The sequence below is a fragment of the Chelonia mydas genome, chromosome 12 (assembly GCF_015237465.2).
Source record: "Chelonia mydas isolate rCheMyd1 chromosome 12, rCheMyd1.pri.v2, whole genome shotgun sequence".
Classification (NCBI taxonomy): Eukaryota; Metazoa; Chordata; order Testudines; family Cheloniidae; genus Chelonia; species Chelonia mydas.
Genome location: NC_051252.2, coordinates 6,378,808 through 6,398,653, shown reverse-complemented (window position 1 = coordinate 6,398,653; position 19,846 = coordinate 6,378,808). Strand labels below are relative to the sequence as shown.

The 19,846-nt window shown below is 44.8% G+C and overlaps 1 protein-coding gene across 1 annotated transcript in view; it reads right to left on the bottom strand.

The window, feature by feature from the left end:
* CNGB1 (cyclic nucleotide gated channel subunit beta 1) overlaps positions 1-19,846 on the bottom strand; it is a 96,304-nt gene that overhangs the window by 2,403 nt on the left and 74,055 nt on the right. The window contains exons 24-32 of the mRNA XM_043526465.1: positions 18,026-18,090; positions 17,045-17,167; positions 16,206-16,347; positions 15,655-15,814; positions 13,976-14,073; positions 13,805-13,888; positions 12,356-12,474; positions 9,334-9,480; positions 5,963-6,158 (exon numbers count right to left, since the gene is read on the bottom strand). Coding sequence (XP_043382400.1) covers positions 5,963-6,158; positions 9,334-9,480; positions 12,356-12,474; positions 13,805-13,888; positions 13,976-14,073; positions 15,655-15,814; positions 16,206-16,347; positions 17,045-17,167; positions 18,026-18,090 — 1,134 coding nt within the window. The remainder of the gene's footprint in view (positions 1-5,962; positions 6,159-9,333; positions 9,481-12,355; positions 12,475-13,804; positions 13,889-13,975; positions 14,074-15,654; positions 15,815-16,205; positions 16,348-17,044; positions 17,168-18,025; positions 18,091-19,846) is intronic.

Below are 19,846 nucleotides of genomic sequence, written 5' to 3'. Positions count from 1 at the left end.
CAATCTGACCTGGGGGAAAATTCCTTCCCAACCCCAAATATGGTGACCAGTTAGACTCTGACTTTGTTGGTGAGACCCACCAGTCTGACACCTAGGAAAGAATTCACTGTAGTGACTCAGAGCTCTGCCCATCTAGTGTCCTACCTCCGGCCACTGCAGATATTTGCTACCAGCAGTCACAGATGGGCCACACGGTATTGTAGGCAATCGCATCCTACCATCCCCACCATAAAACTTATCAAGCTCAGTCGTGAAACCATTTAGGTTTTCTGTCCCCTCTTCTCACTTTGGGGGCCTTCTTCTAGAATGTCACTCCTCAGCCGGTTGGAAACCTTTGTCCAATTTCAAGCCTAAACTCGTTGATGGACAGTTTATATCCATTTCTTCATGTGCTAACATTGGCACTTAACTTTAAGAACTCCTCTCCCTATCGGGTGTTTCTCTCTCTGACAGAGTGATCATATCTCCCCTCAGCCTTTGTTTGGTTAGGCTAAACGAGCCAAGCTCCTTAAATGTCCTCTTGTAAGGTAGCTTTTCCATTCCTCTGATCATCCTAGTAGCCCTTCTCTACACCTGTTCCAGTTTGAATTCATCCTTCTTAAACATGGGAGACCAGAATTGCGCACAATACTCCAGGGAGGTCTCATCTGTGCCTTGTATAATGGTAATAACACTTTCCCTATCTTCACTGGAAATGCCTTGCCTGATGCATCCCTGGGATTGCATTAGCCTTTTTCATGGTCACATCACGTTGGTTGCTCCTAGTCATCCTATGATTGACCAATACACCCAGGTCTCTCTTCTCCTCTGATGCTTACAACTGATATGTCCCCAATTTACAGCAAAAAAAAAATCTTGTTGTTAATCCCTAAATGCATGACCTTGCACTTTGCACTATTAAATTTCATCCCATTTCTGTTACAAAATAATCTGCATGACCTTGAAAATTGGAGTATGATATTCTGGTCCTCCTCCATATTGGCAATACCTCCCAACTTCGTGTTGTCTTCAAATTATGTTAGCACATTCCCACTTTTTGTACAAGGTCATAATGAAAATATGAAATAAGATTGGTCCCAAGACTGATCCCTGAGGAACTCCACTAGTAACCTCCCTCCAGCTTGACAGTTCCCCTTTAACCAGTTCCTTACCCACCTTTCAATCCTCATATTAACCCTCATCTTCTCCAATTTAACTAATAATTTCCCCATGTGGAACTGTATCAAATGCCTTATGGAAATCCAGATAGATGAGCTCTACTTCATTTCATTTGTCTAAACAAAACAGTTCTCAAAGAAAAAGATCAGGGTGACCTGGCACCTTATGATAACCCTTGTTGTATTTTATCCCAATTACCATTTACCTGTATGTCCATAACGGCTTTTTTTTTCTTCTTCAAAATCTGTTCCAAGACCTTGCATAGAATTGAGGTCAAACTAACAGGCCTGTACTTTCCTGGATCACTTTTTTTCCTTTCTTAACAATAAGTACTATATTAGCAATTTTCCAGCCATAGGGTATGAATTCCGAATTTACAGATTAATTAAAAATCCTTGATATTGGGCTTGCAATTTTGTGTGCCCGTTCCTGTAATATTCTTGGATGGAGGTTATCTGGATCCCCCGATTTGGTCGCATTAAGCTGTTTGGCTTTGACCTTCACCTCAGATGTGGTCATTTCTACTTCCATATCCTTGTTCCCATGAGCCACCCTGCCACTACCCCTAAGCTCCTCATTATCCTTATTAAAAATTAAGGCAAAGTATTCGTTTAGGTGTTGGGCCATGCTTAGATTATCTTTCACCTCCACCCCGTCCTCAGTGCTTAGCTATATAAATAAAAACAAAACAAGGAAAGAAGTGGGACAGCTAAGAAACATTTTACTATTGGTTTTTTAAGTTCCTTTGCAAGGTCTAAATTGGCTTGGCTTTTGGCAGTTCTCACTTTTCCCCTACACTTTCTGACCTCCAAGATGTAGCTTTCCTTGCTGATCCATCCCATCTTCCATTCCTTGTAGGCTTTCTACTTTCTCTTAATAACCTGTTTGAAGAGCATCTTCATCCAGTTTGGTCTGCCTTCCCTAGGAATTTTTCCCCCTTGCTTGGGATGCAGGCTTCAGAGAGCTTCTGTAACTCTGACAAAGTAATTCCAAGCCTCCACCACATTCAGATCCTTGAGTTCTTCAGTCCAGTCCACTTCCCTAACTACTCCCCTTAATTTTTTAAAGTTTAACCTTTTGAAATCAAAGACCTTAGTTGCAGATCTATTTTTGTTTATTCTTCCATTTTTAAATGGAATTAGCTCATGATCACTCGAACCAAGACTGTCCTGTACAACCAGTTCTTCTGAGGTTTTCGCTACTTACCAATACTAAACCTAAAATGGCCTCACCTCTTGTTGGTTTGGTGACTATTTGGTGAAAAAATCTGTCAGCTATCACATCCAGGAATATCTGGGCCCTACTATTACTCGTAGCCCTTGTCCTCCAATCTATATCTGGAAAATTAAAGTCTCCTATAATCACTCAACTCCCAGTAGTATTTATTTCATTAGAAATATTTTAAAAGTCTCTATATCCCAATCAGACCCTAGGAGTCTCTAGCAGACCCCAAGCACTATCTCAGTCGCACCTCTGATCACTTTGGGGAAGAAAGCTATTTTGACCCAAACAGATTCCATTTGATCTATACCATGATTTGTAATTTCTTTACATTCTGCCTTGCCATTGATATACAATGCTACTTCAACACCTTTACTTTTATTTCTGTCCTTCCTGAACACCACATACCCTCAATACCTGTACTCCAGCCATGACTACTATTCCACCAGGTTTCCATTATCCCTAGGATATCTCTCGTCACTTCCTGCACCAGTAGTTCTAGTTCCTCCATTTTGTTACCCGGGCTTCTTGCCTTGATCTACAGGCATCTTAATTGTTTCTGCTTGGCTTTGCCCAGATTCCTCGTCTGATTAGGTACAGTCATTCTACTGGCAGTATCGCCAACCTGACTGTTGATGCCAAAATCAATGACACTTTCTCCTACCCTGTTGTTCCTTTCTCCACTGCTGTATCCTCTCTTACTTGATTTTCCTCCTGCTCAATATTAGAATGAGGCTTGGAGATTACATGAGCATCTCTCAAACATTGCCCCCAAATTCCTACTTTAAAGCTCTTTTAATCTGTTGCCAACCTCCATCCCAGATGTCTATTTCCCTCCCTACTCAGGTGGAGTTCATCCCATGAGAACAGTCCTCTGTCCATGAATGCCTCCCAGTGGTCAAACATCCCAAAGCCCTCCTTATCGCACCACTGCTTGACTCATCTGTTGATCATCGTCACCTTGTCTCACCTTCACTCTCCTCCTCTAGGGACAGGCAGAATCCCACTGAAGATAACCTGAGCCTCCATTTCTTTAAGCGTCTTCCCCAGCCTGGAATACCCTCCCCATTCATGCATTCTAATGAGACTCTAGAGGTATCATTTGTTCCCACATGAAGGACAATCAGTGGATTCTTTCCTTCTCCCATTAAGATCATCTTCAGCTTCAGATCCACATCCTGTATCTTAGCTCCCAGCAGACAGCACACCTTCCTGTTCTCTGGATCACCTTTGATGACAGGCCTGTCTGTTCTTCTTAGTAGGGAGTCTGCAGTCATGTAGACCTGCAACTTCCTGGTGTTGGTGCAATTCTCCAGCCTTCCTCTTTCACTTCTTTCTGGCTGCAAATCCTGTTGTCTTTTGTTCTCATTTGCGGTCTTCTATCAGACATCCTCTATTCTCTCGAGGCTTCGAACTCTGGCTATGTCCCATGGACTTTTCCCCTCTTCCTGTAGGACTAGCTGCTCTTCTCTTCTTCCTTGCCCTCCCACCAGGGTCGTCCCTAGCTATTCTGGGGCCCTACGCAGCCCCCCCATGAGGGGGGGAGGCCTCTGCAGGGGGGAAGCAGGCCCCAGGCCTCCGGGAGCGGGGGGGGGGGGAAGCAGGGGAAGCAGGCTTGGGGGGCAGGGGAGAACCACCCCCCAGCACTCACCGGCAGCACGGCTGGGGCCGGGTCGCTGCACTTCCCACCGCCGGTGACTGCAGGCCCGGCCCTGCTGCAGAGTCAGGGGTGTGGGGGTGTGGCTAGGGGCAGGGGCCCTGGGGAAGAGTCAGAGCAGGGCTGGAGCAGCACGCAGCTGTGCAGGGCACCAGGAAATTTGGTGCCCCAAATTTCCTGGTGCCCTACGCAGCTGCATACTTTGCGTATGGGTAAGGACGGCCCTGCCTCCCGCCCTCTGTTATGGCCCACTGCACCCCTTTATTGTCCAACTCAGCAAACCTGTTTCTCAGCTCTATTTCTCCTTTGCTAGCCCGTCTTTTCCTCTGCCTTGTTCTTATAGTCATATGCTTACACCAGCCACTTCCTCACCCACCATCTACCCTCCCAGTTCTCCAGTCCAGCTTGCATCTGCAAGTCTCGAGATTTCCCTTCAGCCTCCCCTCACCTTCCCCCCCGCCCCACCCAATCATCCATTCAAACCCCCTTCAAAACTCAGCCATAGTTTCCACCTGCATCTCCAAACCCTGGATCTTCTCTTTCATCAGATCTGGCCGGCAGCACTTTAAACAAAACACCTGTCAGGTACCCTATCCAGGCTAATGTACCTCTCGCAGGTTCCACCTCATTATAGTGCAAGTTAAGTGTGAAAGCTTTCTTTATACGGTTTAGTCATTGTACTTCAATTCTAATCTGAAATATCCCCAGGATTTATCCTAGTTTATCATGGTACTAGTTTTGAAACAATGTGTAACAGTCTAGTGGGTAAGTTGCCAGCTGGATCTCTCTCTCTAAAAGCATAGGCCTCTCCAGCTTACATCAATTAGCTGGAAGCAGCAGCAGTCTCAGAAACCTCTTTATGCGGACCAGCTACTGGAGAAGGACAAAGACCTACCTGTGTTAATGGGGGTTATGAATGGAATGCCTTAATTACAGAATTCATTCTCCATTACTATCCGGAATGTGTCGTGTATGTCAGCATCTATATTCTCTGCCGCTTTTAACTATTCTTTAATTATTGTTACAGCATTTAATTGTATGAAGCCTTCTTATTCTTTTACGAAGGACACTAGAAAGACATTGCATTGTTCTATGTGTCTTTCTAGATACATATACGGCCCTCTTTACCATAGTACCTTAACACTACTACTAAGCAAAGACTTTCAGTTAGGATACTGTCCGTATAATATAGTGGTTATAATACACAGGTATATCTAATTAATAAAATCACAGTCCTTTAGTATATTCATATTAAGGCTTTTACTTTCTTAAATTCAGCAAATCATATGCAGATAGAACCACTATTGAATCCTGGAGCATGACTTCTGCTACAGTTGTACATCTACAAAGTTGGACTGATAAGATTTCCCTGTGGATGCTGGATGTCTGACTGTGTACTTGTCTGTCACTTTAACATAATATGGATTGGCTCTATGAATGTTACACAGTAGAGTGATTGTGTGATGTGGATGTATGTCCACTGCAGACTAGAATGAGACCTAAATTTTTCACATTATTAGGATCTCCCCAAATGAAAAGCTAATGTGTTCTCCTACTACATTAGCCCACTGGATTACAATGCCTTCCTGCCAGGGTTTCCTCAATCCATCTAGGACCACTGTTCCATTTATTCCATATTGCTCTCAAACTTAGTCTGACTTCATGTGAAATGAGTTGATTATCTCAGCTGATTTCCTGACGGACACATTTCTGTCCATGATTGCCACCAGTTGGTACCCTTGTAGATAGTCCCAGCAGAAAAATGAAAAAGAATGAACGTGTAGATTGTGATTAGCCAGTGGTTCATTGTTGTTCAGCTGAAATATAGACTCTGTGCTGTTTCTTGTTAAGTCTCCATCAACAGTGTTGCAAGATGATAGTTTCATTGTGAATGAAAGAACAAAAACTCCAATCCTTTGTTCTTACCTGCATAGCTTGCATTGCTTTCAGCTCTTTCAATTTCCATCTGATATGGGCAAGCTTTCCTTTGCCTCCCATCTTTCCTGCAGCTACCAGGGCAGCTTGAAAGAGTTTAGGTGTCCCAGGTCTTGGAGGAATGATAAGCGTATCTTTTGGCATGCCTTTTTCTTCTTTGGGTTTATTGTTATTTTTCAGCATTTTCCTAGAATAAGAAAGAGACTAATTTTGTCCAGAGATATGCAATATTGGATTAATTTTCTAACACAGACAGTTCAAGTTTTGCAGCAGTTAAAGGCACTCTCAAAACATTAGACTTGGTTGCAGAGTAGAGCTGGGAAAATTATGAGAAAAAAAATCCCTGTGAATATGAAATTCAACAAAGACAAATGTGCGGTGCTACATTTAGGGAAGAAAAACCAAATGCACAAATACAGAATGGGGGGGATAAGTGGCTTGGCAGCAGCACTGCTGAGAAGGATCTGGGAGCTGTGGTGGATCACAACCTCAACATGAGTCAGCAAGGTGATGCTGTTGCAAAAAATAATTAATAATAATAAATTTTTTTTAAAAAATGCAATTTTGGGTTGCATTAACAGAGACATAGCATGCAAGTCACGGGAGGGGATAATACTGCTCTACTCAGCGCTGGTTAGGCCTCAGCTGGAGTACTGTGTCCAATTTTGGTCACCAATGTATAGAAAGGATGTAGAGAAACTAGAAAGGATCCACAGGTGAGCAACAAAGATAATGAAAGGGATGGAATGCAAGCCATATGAGCTAAGGCGGAAGGAACTGGGTGTGTTTAGTTTGAAAAAGAGGAGATTAAGGGGGGATATGACAGTGGTCTTCAAAAACTTGAAAAGCTGCCATAAAAAAAAATGGAAAAAATTGTTCTCTCGTCATAGAAGGCAGGACAAAAGACTTCAAACTGCAGCATGGCAGATTTAGTTTATATCTCAGGAAAAACTTCCTAACTGTAAGAACAGTAGGACAATGGAACAAACTGCCTAGGGAAGTCCTGGAATCTCCTCCACTGGAGGCTTTCAAAAGGAGGTTGGATAGCCATCTGTCTTGGATGGAAAAGGAGTACTTGTGGCACCTTAGAGACTAACCAATTTATTTGAGCATAAGCTTTCGTGAGCTACAGCTCACTTCATTGGATGCATACTGTGGAAAGTATAGAAGACCTTTTTATACACACAAAGCATGAAAAAATGGGTGTTTACCACTACAAAAGGTTTTCTCTCTCCCCACCCCACTCTCCTGCTGGTAATAGCTTATCTAAAGTGATCACTCTCCTTACAATGTGTATGATAATCAAGGTGGGCCATTTCCAGCACAAATCCAGGGTTTAACAAGAACGTCTGGGGGGGGGGGGTAGGAAAAAACAAGGGGAAATAGGTTACCTTGCATAATGACTTAGCCACTTAGCCTAAGGTTTGAATAGAGACTGGGAGTGGCTAAGTCATTGTGCAAGGTAACCTATTTCCCCTTGTTTTTTCCTACCCCCCCCCCCCCAGACGTTCTGGTTAAACCCTGGATTTGTGCTGGAAATGGCCCACCTTGATTATCATACACATTGTAAGGAGAGTGATCACTTTAGATAAGCTATTACCAGCAGGAGAGTGGGGTGGGGGGAGAGAAAACCTTTTGTAGTGGTAAACACCCATTTTTTCATGCTTTTTGTGTATAAAAAGATCTTCTATACTTTCCACAGTATGCATCCGATGAAGTGAGCTGTAGCTCACGAAAGCTTATGCTCAAATAAATTGGTTAGTCTCTAAGGTGCCACAAGTACTCCTTTTCTTTTTGCGAATACAGACTAACACGGCTGTTACTCTGAAACCTGTCTTGGATGGGTTAGACACAACAAATCCTGCATCCTGGCAGGGGGTGAGACTAGATGATCCTGGCGGTCCCTTCTAACCCTGTGGTTCTATGAGTCTGCTTTGGTTGTGTTTGTTCCCATGTTGCATTCACAGTTCCTGTGTACATTCGAGTGATAAAGTTTTAGTGGTACAAATGTGTGCAGAAAACAAATTTAGTCGCATGCATCATTCTCTGCAGAAGCCAATTTTAAACATGCATACACAAATTTCAGAGCCATATTATAGCTACGTTAGCATGTACATATGTCCACGTCATTTGCACTTTGCCCACCTTCCCATGTCCCTTGGTCTACTTCTAACATTCTAGCATGCCAGCTAGGTAGTAGTAGAATTCCAGACCTCTGTGCTGCTGAGTTGAATAGAATGAAAATTAATTAATGAGATTAAATTACTAGAGGGGAAAATTTAGGCTGAATATCAAGGAATAATTTTTCCTCAGGATGTGGTAGCAGCCCCATTGCTTAACACGTTTAAACTTAGACCATACAAAACACCAGTAAACAGGGAACAATTCTGCAATGTCAGAGGAATAAACTAGATGCCCTAATTAGTCTTTTCCGTTCCTGAAGTGTAAATGATATCCTGACACACCTAGGATGAAAAACAGCAATAAATTAGGAAAGGAAATTAATAGCACTCTCCTCAGATGGGAGTTTTAGTAGTCAGAATGTAATTACTTAAGACTCAATTGTGACACCATCCCCAAGGAAGGATAGTTACACTGCTGCACGAGTGGAACAGGAACCAGTCTGGGATTCTGAGAGTCCCAGGCTAGCACCCCGCTCTTGCTCCAAGAGGAGGTGGGAATAATCTGCTTCACCTCTATATCAGTTCAGTTTACTGGCCTTGACACATTGGCTCAGCTGCACTGGCTGGTGCATGAGTGGGGCGAGCCAAGGCTCTGCTCACTCCCCAGTATCATAAATGTGAAACAGGAAGTAGTCACTGTTCACCCTCTGTGTTGCTACTTGTGATTTGGGGTTTATATGTAGGGGAGCAAAGTGATTCCTAAAGTTCCTGCCTGCGAATTCAGCCAGTGTTGCAGTTTGGCCCTTAAATTAAGTTTTCTTGTAAAAAGCACCATGGAAGTTTTAAAATGACCCCAAATTATTAGTACCTCAGTTTAACATCCCATCTGCAAAACACCAATTCCAACAGCACCGCCATTAGCTCAATGCTAACTCAAAGGGAAGAGCACCATCTGCTGAAACATCAACAATTCCCACAGCACCTACGGTTTTCATCTCTCTCCAAGTCCCGATCAGGTTCAAGTCTGCTTCGTTTATGAGAACTGATGTAACTGAGGCCCAAAAAGATGTATGTATGTACAGTCTGGTGCGCTTAGCACTGAAAATTTTCCCTTAACACTTTGGGTGTAATTTCTCCAGTGTGCAGCCCCAAAGATCACCTGTTCTTTCAGACTTTGAAAATTGTACTATATCTGCATGTTTATGAGAAATGACATTTTAGCAACATCCTGTCACTCACCTCGCCTTCTTACGCAGCAGCTTCTGAGATTCTGGATAATGCACCAAAATTTCATTCAAGTCCTTCTTCTCCAAGATGAAAAGGTTAGTAAATCCATGAGCCACAACATTTGCTGTGCGACGATTTCCACCTCCCACTGCCAACAAGCTAATTAAAATACCAAGAGATGTTAAAACTATTGTATGTTGGGCCAATACAGTTTTTAATCGTTTAAAATCTGAGCTTTCACACGGTTTGATAGCAGAGTTTGTTGCAGGAGATGTGTCGCCACTGTACTTGGAGCTCAACTTTTGCCAACTGTGACATTTTACACATCTAACATTTTAAGTGTTTTGGTGATACATTGGTATGACAGGTTTCAGAGTAGCAGCCGTGTTAGTCTGTATCCGCAAAAAGAACAGGAGGACTCGTGGCACCTTAGAGACTAACAAATTTATTAGAGCATAAGCTTTCGTGGGCTACAGCCCACTTCATCGGATGCATAGAATGGAACATATAGTAAGAAGAAATATATACACATACGGAGAAGGTGGAAGTCGCCATACAAACTGTGAAAGGCTAATTAATTAAGATGAGCTATTATCAGCAGGAGAAAAAAAACTTTTGTAGTGATAATCAAGATGGCCCATTTAGACAGTTGACAAGAAGGTGTGAAGATACTTAACATGGGGAAATAGATTCAATATGTGTAATGACCCAGCCACTCCCAGTTTCTATTCAAACCCAAGTTAATGGGATCTAGTTTGCATATTAATTCAAGCTCAGCAGTTTCTCACTGGAGTCTATTTTTGAAGCTTTTCCGTTGCAAAATTGCCACCCTTATGTCTTTTACTGAGTGGCCAGAGAGGTTGAAGTGTTCTCCTACCGGTTTTTGAATGTTATGATTCCTGATGTCAGATTTGTGTCCATTTATTCTTTTGCGTAGAGACTGTTCAGTTTGGCCAATGTACATGGCAGAGGGGCATTGCTGGCACATGATGGCATATCTCACATTGGTAGATGTGCAGGTGAACGAGCCCCTGATGGCATTGCTAATGTGATTAGGTCCTATGATGGTGTCACTTGAATAAATATGTGGACAGAGTTGGCATCAGGCTTTGTTAAAAGGACAGGTTCCTGGGTTAGTGTTTTTGTTGTGTGGTTGCTGGTGAGTATTTGCTTCAGGTTGGGGGGCTGTCTGTAAGCGAGGACTGATCTGTCTCCCAAGATCTGTGAGAGTGAGGGATCATTTTTCAGGATAGGTTGTAAATCTTTGATGATGCGTTGGAGAGGTTTTAGTTGGGGGCTGAAGGTGATGGCTAGTGGTGTTCTGTTATTTTCTTTGTTGGGCCTGTCCTGTAGTAGGTAACTTCTGGGTACTCTTCTGGCTCTGTCAATCTGTTTTTTCACTTCAGCACGTTGGTAGTGTAGTTTTAAGAATGCTTGATAGAGATCGTGCAGGTGTTTGTCTCTGTCTGAGGGATTGGAGCAAATGCGGTTGTATCTTAGAGCTTGGCTGTAGACAATGGATCGTGTGGTGTGTCCTGGATGGAAGCTGGAGGCATGTAGGTAAGTATAGCAGTAAGTAGGTTTCCAGTATAGGGTGCTGTTTATGTGACCATCACTTATTAGGACAGTAGTGTCCAGGAAATGGACCGCTTGTGTGGTCTAAATGGGCCATCTTGATTGTCACTACAAAAGTTTTTTTCTCCTGCAGATAATCGCTCATCTTAACTAATTAGCCTCTCGCAGTTTGTATGGTAACTTCCACCTTCTCTGTATGTATATATATTTCTTCTTACTAGATGTTCCTATATGCTGTAGCCCACGAAAGCTTATGCTCTAATAAATTTGTTAGTCTCCAAGGTGCCACAAGTACTCCTGTTCTTTTTATGGGTATGAAAATCACTACATAAAAATGATTTTATTGTAGTTATTTTATAATATTGTTCTTTAAAACTAGTTTTATAGACAGAAAAGTACCCACTACTAGTGTGTTACAAATCACTATGGCACTCTGGGCTGCTCTGTACAAGCGTTGGATATCAACAATAGTAGTGACCGTAGTTTACATACTACCGTAGAAACCACCTTTATGTAGGATAACCAGGTCAGCATTTTAGTTCCACCCTTCTTTATTACCACTGCAGAGTATGTAGATCATGGCCAGTAGGGATGTATAGATTTTTTTAAACTATAACATTTTGTTTTCATATTTGTATCTCAAGCTCTTGTTTCTGCTTTGGGGTCGGAGGACCTGAACAGCCAGCCTAACTCATTGTTATCAAGAAGAGAACATATTTACAATGAGCTATTTTCACCATGCTTTGATTTCACCCATTCTCACTCACATGGATTCCCTACCTAAAGCCATATCAGCACAGGACAAATGGCCTAGAACAAGAAGCTTGCAATGATTTCTTTTCACTCTGCTGGTATTGGAAAGGGGTGATCCAAGGTGGAATAATCAGTTTTCTCCATTTATCTTCTACTTTTTTGAAAATCAACAATACAGTTTATTGAGTAATTTGTTTTTATGCAGGGGGCCCCTCAATATCCTTGTTGCAGGCTTGTGGTATCCCCATTTTTATCTATTTCCAATCATATTGTGGTCAGCCATCTTTTCAGCCGATAAGCACTGCAGAGGACTCTTGTCAATGCTGTTTAATCAGCCAGGATGGTTGTTGATGACCAATATATGAGTCTTTTTCCCTATTTCTCTTCCCCGAGAGAGTTGCCTTTGCAACTGTCACTAGACAACCAGGTCAGTTCATACTGTGTAGACTCACATAGAATGGAGTCTGGGAGACAATGACAGTTCGAAAGTTTAAAATTAAAAAGTGGAATTTGTGTTAACAGATCTCGGTGTTAAATTGTGACCCCTTTTAATTATAGCAGCAAATAGGTCCTAGCAATGGATCCTCCTTTCCAGATCTTATTTCCAAATTTTAGTTTTCTCCACCTCTGACTTATTTCCCCAACTTCCTTCTAATCTTAGTCTTGGTCTTTATTCTCCCAATTCCCCATCGATCCTCTCTCTGACCTTATTTCTCCAAACACAGATCCAGCTTTCAGAGTCACAAGCACAGTTTTGCCATCAGGTCCTCCAAGCACCTGCACCTGTCCAGCTTGTATAATGTACATCTCTCGGCCAATTTCCCCCTGAAACAAAGATTAGAACAACTTCTGGGGTGTGCGCTGGTTATCCTGCTGGAACCCAGAAAGAGGGGAAGAAAGCGTATGGAAAAATGTACAGAGACCCTGATCCAAGTTAAACTATTCAATTACTTCATGAATGTTGTTTTATTCTGTCTCAAATCTTTTCATAGCTTTCCACTTGCTGGTCATAAATGCAGGAGGTTCCAAAACAGGAATAGGGTTTATCTTTTTAAAAAACAAAATTCTCCTCAACGCTTTTTTCCCCCCCTAAATATTTCCTTTTGTTGTTGTTTTACCCTGCTTATTCTCAATTGTTATTGTTTAATGAGCATGCACAGCTGCTTCCCCCCCCCCCCCCGTATTTTTTTCCAATTAGTGTTAATGCTGTGCACCTTGAAATCAGCAGAGGTCACTCTTTGCACAATGTGATCAGTATCACCAACACTAAGTGACACAGAGCACATCTTTGCTTTGAATCTCCCTTGCACAACTTAATCAGTTCCTGGTGTGTTAGCCAAGCCTGGCTCTTCTCATTGTTTCAGGTAGCTTTCAGGAAGAGCAGTACGGCAGGTAAAACACAGGAGTGGCCAAAAGAGTCTATACTGTTCTGGGAACCGTTGTGGCTCCCGACATAACCTAGAATAGTGGTTCTCAGACTTTTGTACTGGTGACCCCTTTCACATAGCAAGCCTCTGAGTGTGACACCCCTAATAAATTAAAAACACTTAATATATTTAACACCATTATAAATGCTGGAGGCAAAGCGGGGTTTTGGGGTTGTGGGGGGAAGGAGGCTGACAGCTCGCAACCCCGCATGTAATAACCTTGCAACCCCCGAGGGGTCCCAACCCCCAGTTTGAGAACCCCTGACCTAGAGGCTGCCTTACGTTACAGCAGCCTTGTACAACTGCCTATGGGCTGCTCTACAGCTCAGAATAGCTGGAACACTTTGTACTCTATCCACTCTCACTCTTGTCCACAACACAACTCTTGCTCCGATCCACACGCTCAGTATATACCTACTCAAGAGGCTGCACAGGAGGGTAGTGTGAAGCCGCATAAGCCAGCCCTATGCTACTTCTGCACCAGGGGGAATTCCCCAGGAGGCCTTTCTGACCTCTTCCTGACTCTGTGTGGCTGTAGTGTCAACCACAATATGACACCAAGCTAACCAAGAGATGGTACATCTCCTTGCTAAATGCACTGGCCAACAAAATCCATGTCATTCCACCAATGAGCTTCCATTTCTGGCCTTGCCTCTTCCCCACCCGCATATAGCATCACTTTATTCCAAGTCTCTAAAGAGAATTTATGTAAAGAAAATGCTTGTTACCTTCTTACACACATAATCATTAGGTAAGTAAACAACAGATCGGAGCCTCTTCAACATGTCGAAAATCATCTGCCTGTCACAGCCCTGAACCCAAAAGAGGAAGTGGAATTACTTAATTTGTAGGAGCCTTTCAGGCGTCAGGTAATGTCCAATCGGAGAAGTAGACAGTACCTGAAAGAGCGCCACCTTGCTGACTATGTCGTAGTTGACATCAATAGCAATATCCAGCCTCATCTTGTCTGGCAGCTGCCCCATCAGCTCGGATTCGTCTGTTAAAAGGGGAAACAAAATAAAGAACTGGCTACTTACAGAAATGTACCTAGCTTCCCAATATGGAGCTCAGTAACAAGTCAGTGCAGATCGTGCTTTTCCACAACAGGATGCGTTAGCAGGAACGGCAGGTTTTTCCTACACAGGCGGTTGTGATTTGGCCAACAATCTCAATTCAGCTAACTTCATCTATAGAGGGGGGAGTTACAATCTTGGAATGCGCTGTTGTGATCATGCTAGTTCACTAACAGGCTAGGAATTGGAATCCTGGTACTAGTGTAGTGGACTGTGTAGAAGTATGGGTAAAACAAGGAAGAAATAGAGAAATCAGTGAAATGAGAAAGAAAAAAAAAATCCCACAAAATCCTTAGGCTTAGTGCCCCAATGCTGTGCTGTCCCCGGTGTTGCAAAATGACTGCAGTGACTTTCCAAAACTCAGCAGTGCCCCTTTGGGTTTAATTGGAAAAAAATCTCAGTGCAATTAACTGTGGAGGAGGGAGATTAGACAGAGTGCGGCCATCAACTCTTACTGGTGGCCGCTACGACACTTCTTCCTAAAATATTTAGCTTTAGGGAAAAAAAACAAATAAACATGCACATATACATGTCCAAAGCATAGTAATTTATTCGTGTAGGGTTTTTCCAGATTCAGTAATAAACAGAATGGACAGTTGTGTCTATTCTTTATTGGACCTAAAAAGAAATCACAAATAAGGACAAAAATAAGGTACTTCGCATGTTCTTGTCTTTTGTTTTTGTTTCTTTTGTTTTGGGGGTGTTGTTTTTTGTTTTTTTTTAAGACTTGTTAGCAAGTAAGTCTGCTTCTGTGAAGAGTGACATTTGTATGTTTGTTAATATCACGTTTCACAGGGGCAGACTTGCTACCTAGCAGGGAGGCAGTGAAAAGTGATATTAGCAAACATACAAATATCACTTTTCAAAGCAGACTTACTCAGGCCTGGCAAGCCAGGGGGCCTGGCAAGCCAGGGGACCAAGCAAGCCTTGGTCGGATGGGGAGGTGGGTAGGGAGGCAGCAGGGGCCAAGGGTGATAGGGTGGATGGGTGAGGGACTGGGGGATGGAGCCTGCCAGGCCCTGTGGCTGTGGGGTTGAGCCCGTGGTTGGAACCTGCCACCACACAGCCAGAGCCCATGTCCAGGGCTTGCCACTGCATGGCCGGAGCCTGCCTCCCCAACGCTAAAGCCAGAAGTCTGAGCTCCACCACCCCCAGGAAGGTGGGGAACTCACAACAGCTGTCTGCTCCTGCAGCATTTGTGCTTCCAGAGGGGGGCATGGCCCAACCCCTCTGGGCAGCCCCAAGGGAGGGGGTGCTTAGCTCCCCTCCCAATCACTGCCCAGGAGGCAGTGGCCACAAGAGAAGCCCTTGGTGGCCACATGCATTTGAGAAATGCTGCTCTAGACCATCTGTGCAATTGACACGGATAAGCAGTTCACAAAATGTTGTAAGCTGCCAGCTTACATTGCTGTTCATAATGTTCATAGGCCAAGGTAAAAATATCAGAGAGACATGAACTTAAAGTCTTAATGAAGACAGTAACCCTAAATACAGCTAATTCTTACCTAACATGCCTTGTGAATGCCAAGTGTATTCATACCAGGTTTTGACCCGATTCTGAACGGATTTGGGGATTTTGTAGAAATTCATGTATTTAATGGTACTGTCCATGCAACTCCGATAATAAGTTTGTCCTGCAGTAGCCGCACCAACTACATCTCTCATCTGAGTTGGAGGAGGGAAGAGAACAAAATTAAAGGAAATAACTATAAGTAATGATGAATAAACTAAGTATCCAAAAGACTATTAACAACGAGCTTCTTAGACTGAACATACACCATGTATCATGACAGTGGATTTTTAGCATCTGCGTCCTCGGACTTATAAAACTATGGGCATGCAGCAGGTCAGGAGCCTCTCTATATTAGAGAAACAAACCTTAAAATAATGTAAGAATGAACACTGATGCTACTGGAATTTTTCAATGTATGAAGATGGAAAGCCCAGGGGGTGCTTTCTGGGAAACAAACATGCTTTCAGAGAGGTGACCTTAAGAACAACAAGCACTGTGAACCTGCATCATACCGAAGGGAAGATAGGTTGATTATTCACTTACTTGGCCGATCATGACAGAGAAAGCAAAGACCCCTGTGAAGTAGTTCAGAAGCTGGAAGAGTATCTCAAACAGAGTTTGAGGGTCAGGCAGTCCTCCAATAGTAATTAGCGTCTTGACAGCCCAGTAATAGCAGCGGATATAACTATACAGGGAAAAAAAATGAACAACTTTTCAACCAGTTCCTGTCGCCGGAAAAGTTAGCACCTGCTTGATACCATTAGAACTGCCCGGGCACAGTCAGCAGGAGACCTCTTGGAAACTATAGCGAGAACAATTATGTGGTGAAAAGGGAAAAACTACGGGGGTGAAAGCCTCTCCTCTCCCTCAAATGAAAATGTGCCCGGAAAACCTACAGAGACAAAGAAGTTTAGGGGACAGCTGGAAAACATGGGGGCACTAGAGCTTCTTGGAGAAAAAGTCTCCAGAACTTTTTTTTTAATGGCAAAATATATTTTTCCCCCTAGTCTAGTTCCTCATAGTGGCGGGACCATTTTGGTGGAAACATAACATGATAATAATCATCATCATTCAGACTGAGGCAGACACATGGCATGTAAAATGTCAACCTCAATGGTTAAAGTTTACCAAAGTTATAAGCAATGGAGTTATAATGGGAAGAGTCAGGCAACTTTAATAACAGGCAGCACTACCAGCCCTGCCTATATAAATCAAATAGCGATGATATTGTACTGGAAATGTTTGGCTTTTGACGAAAAGGTGGACTCGTATGTCAAAAGTGTGGTGTTAATTCAGCCTTGGCTGCATCCTGACTGTCTCTCTATCGCTCCTATTCTGCTGCATTGGCCTATTCCAAAACAGAGGGCACGCATACTAAGTACCTGTTTCCCTCCCCGTTATAGACCCATATGGTAGAACCCAGTCCCTGGTACGATGATGCCCAGTAATACAGGCATGAGTTCACGTGTAAGCTGAAGAGTAAATAGGCTGTGGTCCTTATCACTCTGCAAAGAAAAGCAACAATGAAAGAGGAAAGATTACAAGGTACCCGATAATGAAAAACACCTTCAAATCCCCCATCATTAAAAGTGAAAAATAATTAATAGAAACACAGGGCAAGCACTGATATTTATAGTCCTATTAGAAAGAGAAAAAGGAGTGCTTCGGAACATTTGACTCTAATTATTCCAAAGGATTCCCCACCAGTCACACGGTAAAACTCTTTAAAAATGTAGGGGAAAGTAATATTTTTACCGGCTGCTTTACACGGTTTATCCCCACTACTTCTGCTCCCAGTTGCTTTGGGAGCAAAGGGATCATTTCAAATAATGTTGATAGCATTTATCACATGGAGCTGCAACTTGGAAGAGGTTAATGACTAAAGGCTATCATTAGCCTAGATCATTTTTCTACAGTCATCTTTCATATTATGGATCTGCGACATATCCTGGAAGCAGTGCCATGTGCTACAATGCAAAAGAGAAGAGTTAAAAATGACTGAAAATGAGTCTCTTGCTTCTTGGCTAGGGAGAGCTGAAAAAGTAACATGCTTTGGGATGCGGACGCCCTAAGGTGAGGTTTGATTCCGATGTTATCAACACTTTTAGTGTTGTCAGCCTCCCAGGAGACATTTCCAGTCTCAGGAGAAGTCACTGCAATTGTGGCAGTCAATAACGAGGAGGAAGAATTTTCTCTATGTAGAATGTTCCCCATATGTGATTAAATCATAATCAAAGAGGAACTATGTTTGGATGGAAATTGCTGCATCTCCACCAAATGGCACCTCTTCCCCCTCCAATAAAAGAAAAGTCCCAAAAAGATCTTCCTCCAAAAATAAAAATGTATCAGGGGTTTTTCCTCACCTGTAGACATAAGCCTTGCTCAGGATAGCTTCAAGCCGGTCATTAAACTCAAAGAAGGCCATGTACTGTTAAAGAGAATGATACAATGTGCATTAGCGTCCCATCAATCACAGCTGGTAACTAGTTTTCAATAGGGCTTGAATGAGAATCCTTTAATTCAGTGGCTCTCAACCTTTCCAGATTACTGTACCCCCGTCACGGTGCAGGACTCACCCCTGCGGCACCTCCTGCTGGTCTCTCAGGGAATTAGCTCTTCCAGCCTCCAGAGCGCCCTCTGCAGGCCGGTGTCCCGCTTGCCCCCATGTCCCTCCCAGACCCCCGTGCCCCTTTTACCCAGAGTGCTGCCCCCTAGCAGTACCCCCACAGTCTCTGGGTCTCCCCTCCCCAGGGAACCCCCACCCACTATCCCCACCTCACCTCAGTCTTTGGCTACTGCCAGTCACCATTGAGCCCCCACACACTGAGGCAGACTGCAGTGTATAAGCAGTGATGAGGTGCCAAAATCTTAACAACGGGTTCCCTCCTCGCCCCACGAGGGGGTCGTTGCCCACCCCCGCCCCCCGGGACTCCTGCCCCATCCACCCCCCTCCCCTATCCCCTGACTGCCCCCAGAACTGGGCAGGAGGGTCTCGTGGGCCACCATAGTGGGTGCCCACCCCACCCCTAAGAGACAGAGGCACCTGCCGGGGGGGCGAGGTGTGGAGACCCGGAGGTGCTTACCTGGGGCAGCTCCCAGGAAGCATCCGGCAGGTCCCTCTGGCTCCTAGGGACGGGGGAGCAGGGGGAGCGGCTGCTCCCCCCATTGATCACATCAAAAGTGGCGCCTTAGATGCTGACTCCCTGGGTGCTCCGGGGCTGGGGCACCCACGGGGAAAATTTGGTGGGTGCAGAGCACCCACCGGCAGCTCCCTGCCCCACGCCTGGCCCCAGCTCACCTCCACTCTACCTCCACCCCTGAACCCACCGCCCTGCTCTGCTTCTCCGCCCCCCCCCCCCCCCCAGCTTCCCCTGAATCAGCTGTTCGTCAGGAAGCCAGGAGGACTGAGAAGCAGACAGCGGCTTCCCGCTCAGGCCGAGGGTCGCGGAGGTGAGCTGGGGCAGGGAGCGGTTCCCCTGTGCCCCCCCCCGGGTTACCTGCTGTGGCACGGGTGGGCCCTCCCCCCCTGCCCGAGCTCCCCTCCGCGGGCCTGAGCGGGAAGCCGCCGCTTGCTTCTCAGCCTGCCCCAGCTTCCAGCGCAAACAGCTGGTTCGCGGGAAGCCTGGGGTGGGGGGCGGAGAAGCAGAGTGGGGCGGTGCGTTCAGGGGAGGAGGCGGAGCGGAGGTGAGATGAGCTGGGGCCGGGGAGCTGCCGGTGCGTGCTCTGCACCCACCAAATTTTCCCCTTGGGTGCTCCAGGGCTGGAGCACCGGTGGAGTCGGCGCCTAAGGTGCCACTTTTGGCCGGTTAAATTTAGAAGCCCTTTTAGAAGCGGTTCTCCCTCGCGGAACAGCCGGCTCTAAAAGGGCTTCTGAATGCAACAACCGGTTCTAGCGAACCGGCTCCAGCTCACCACTGTGTATAAGCCACTCATCACAGGCAAGGGGGGTTTAGACCTGCTGCCTCCGCCTACCCATGGGCTGCCCCCTGCAGCCCCAGTACCCTTTTTGGCCTTCCACTAGGCCTGCAGCCTGGGGCTTTTCCAATCTGGAGCCTCCCAGCCCCTCTGGCCTTCCCCAGCCCTGCTTCACCTTAGGTAGCCAGGTACTCGCCCCAGCAGCCAGGCCCTTCTCCCTCTAAAGGCAGAGAGAGAGTCTGTGCCTGGCCCACGGGCCTCTTATACGG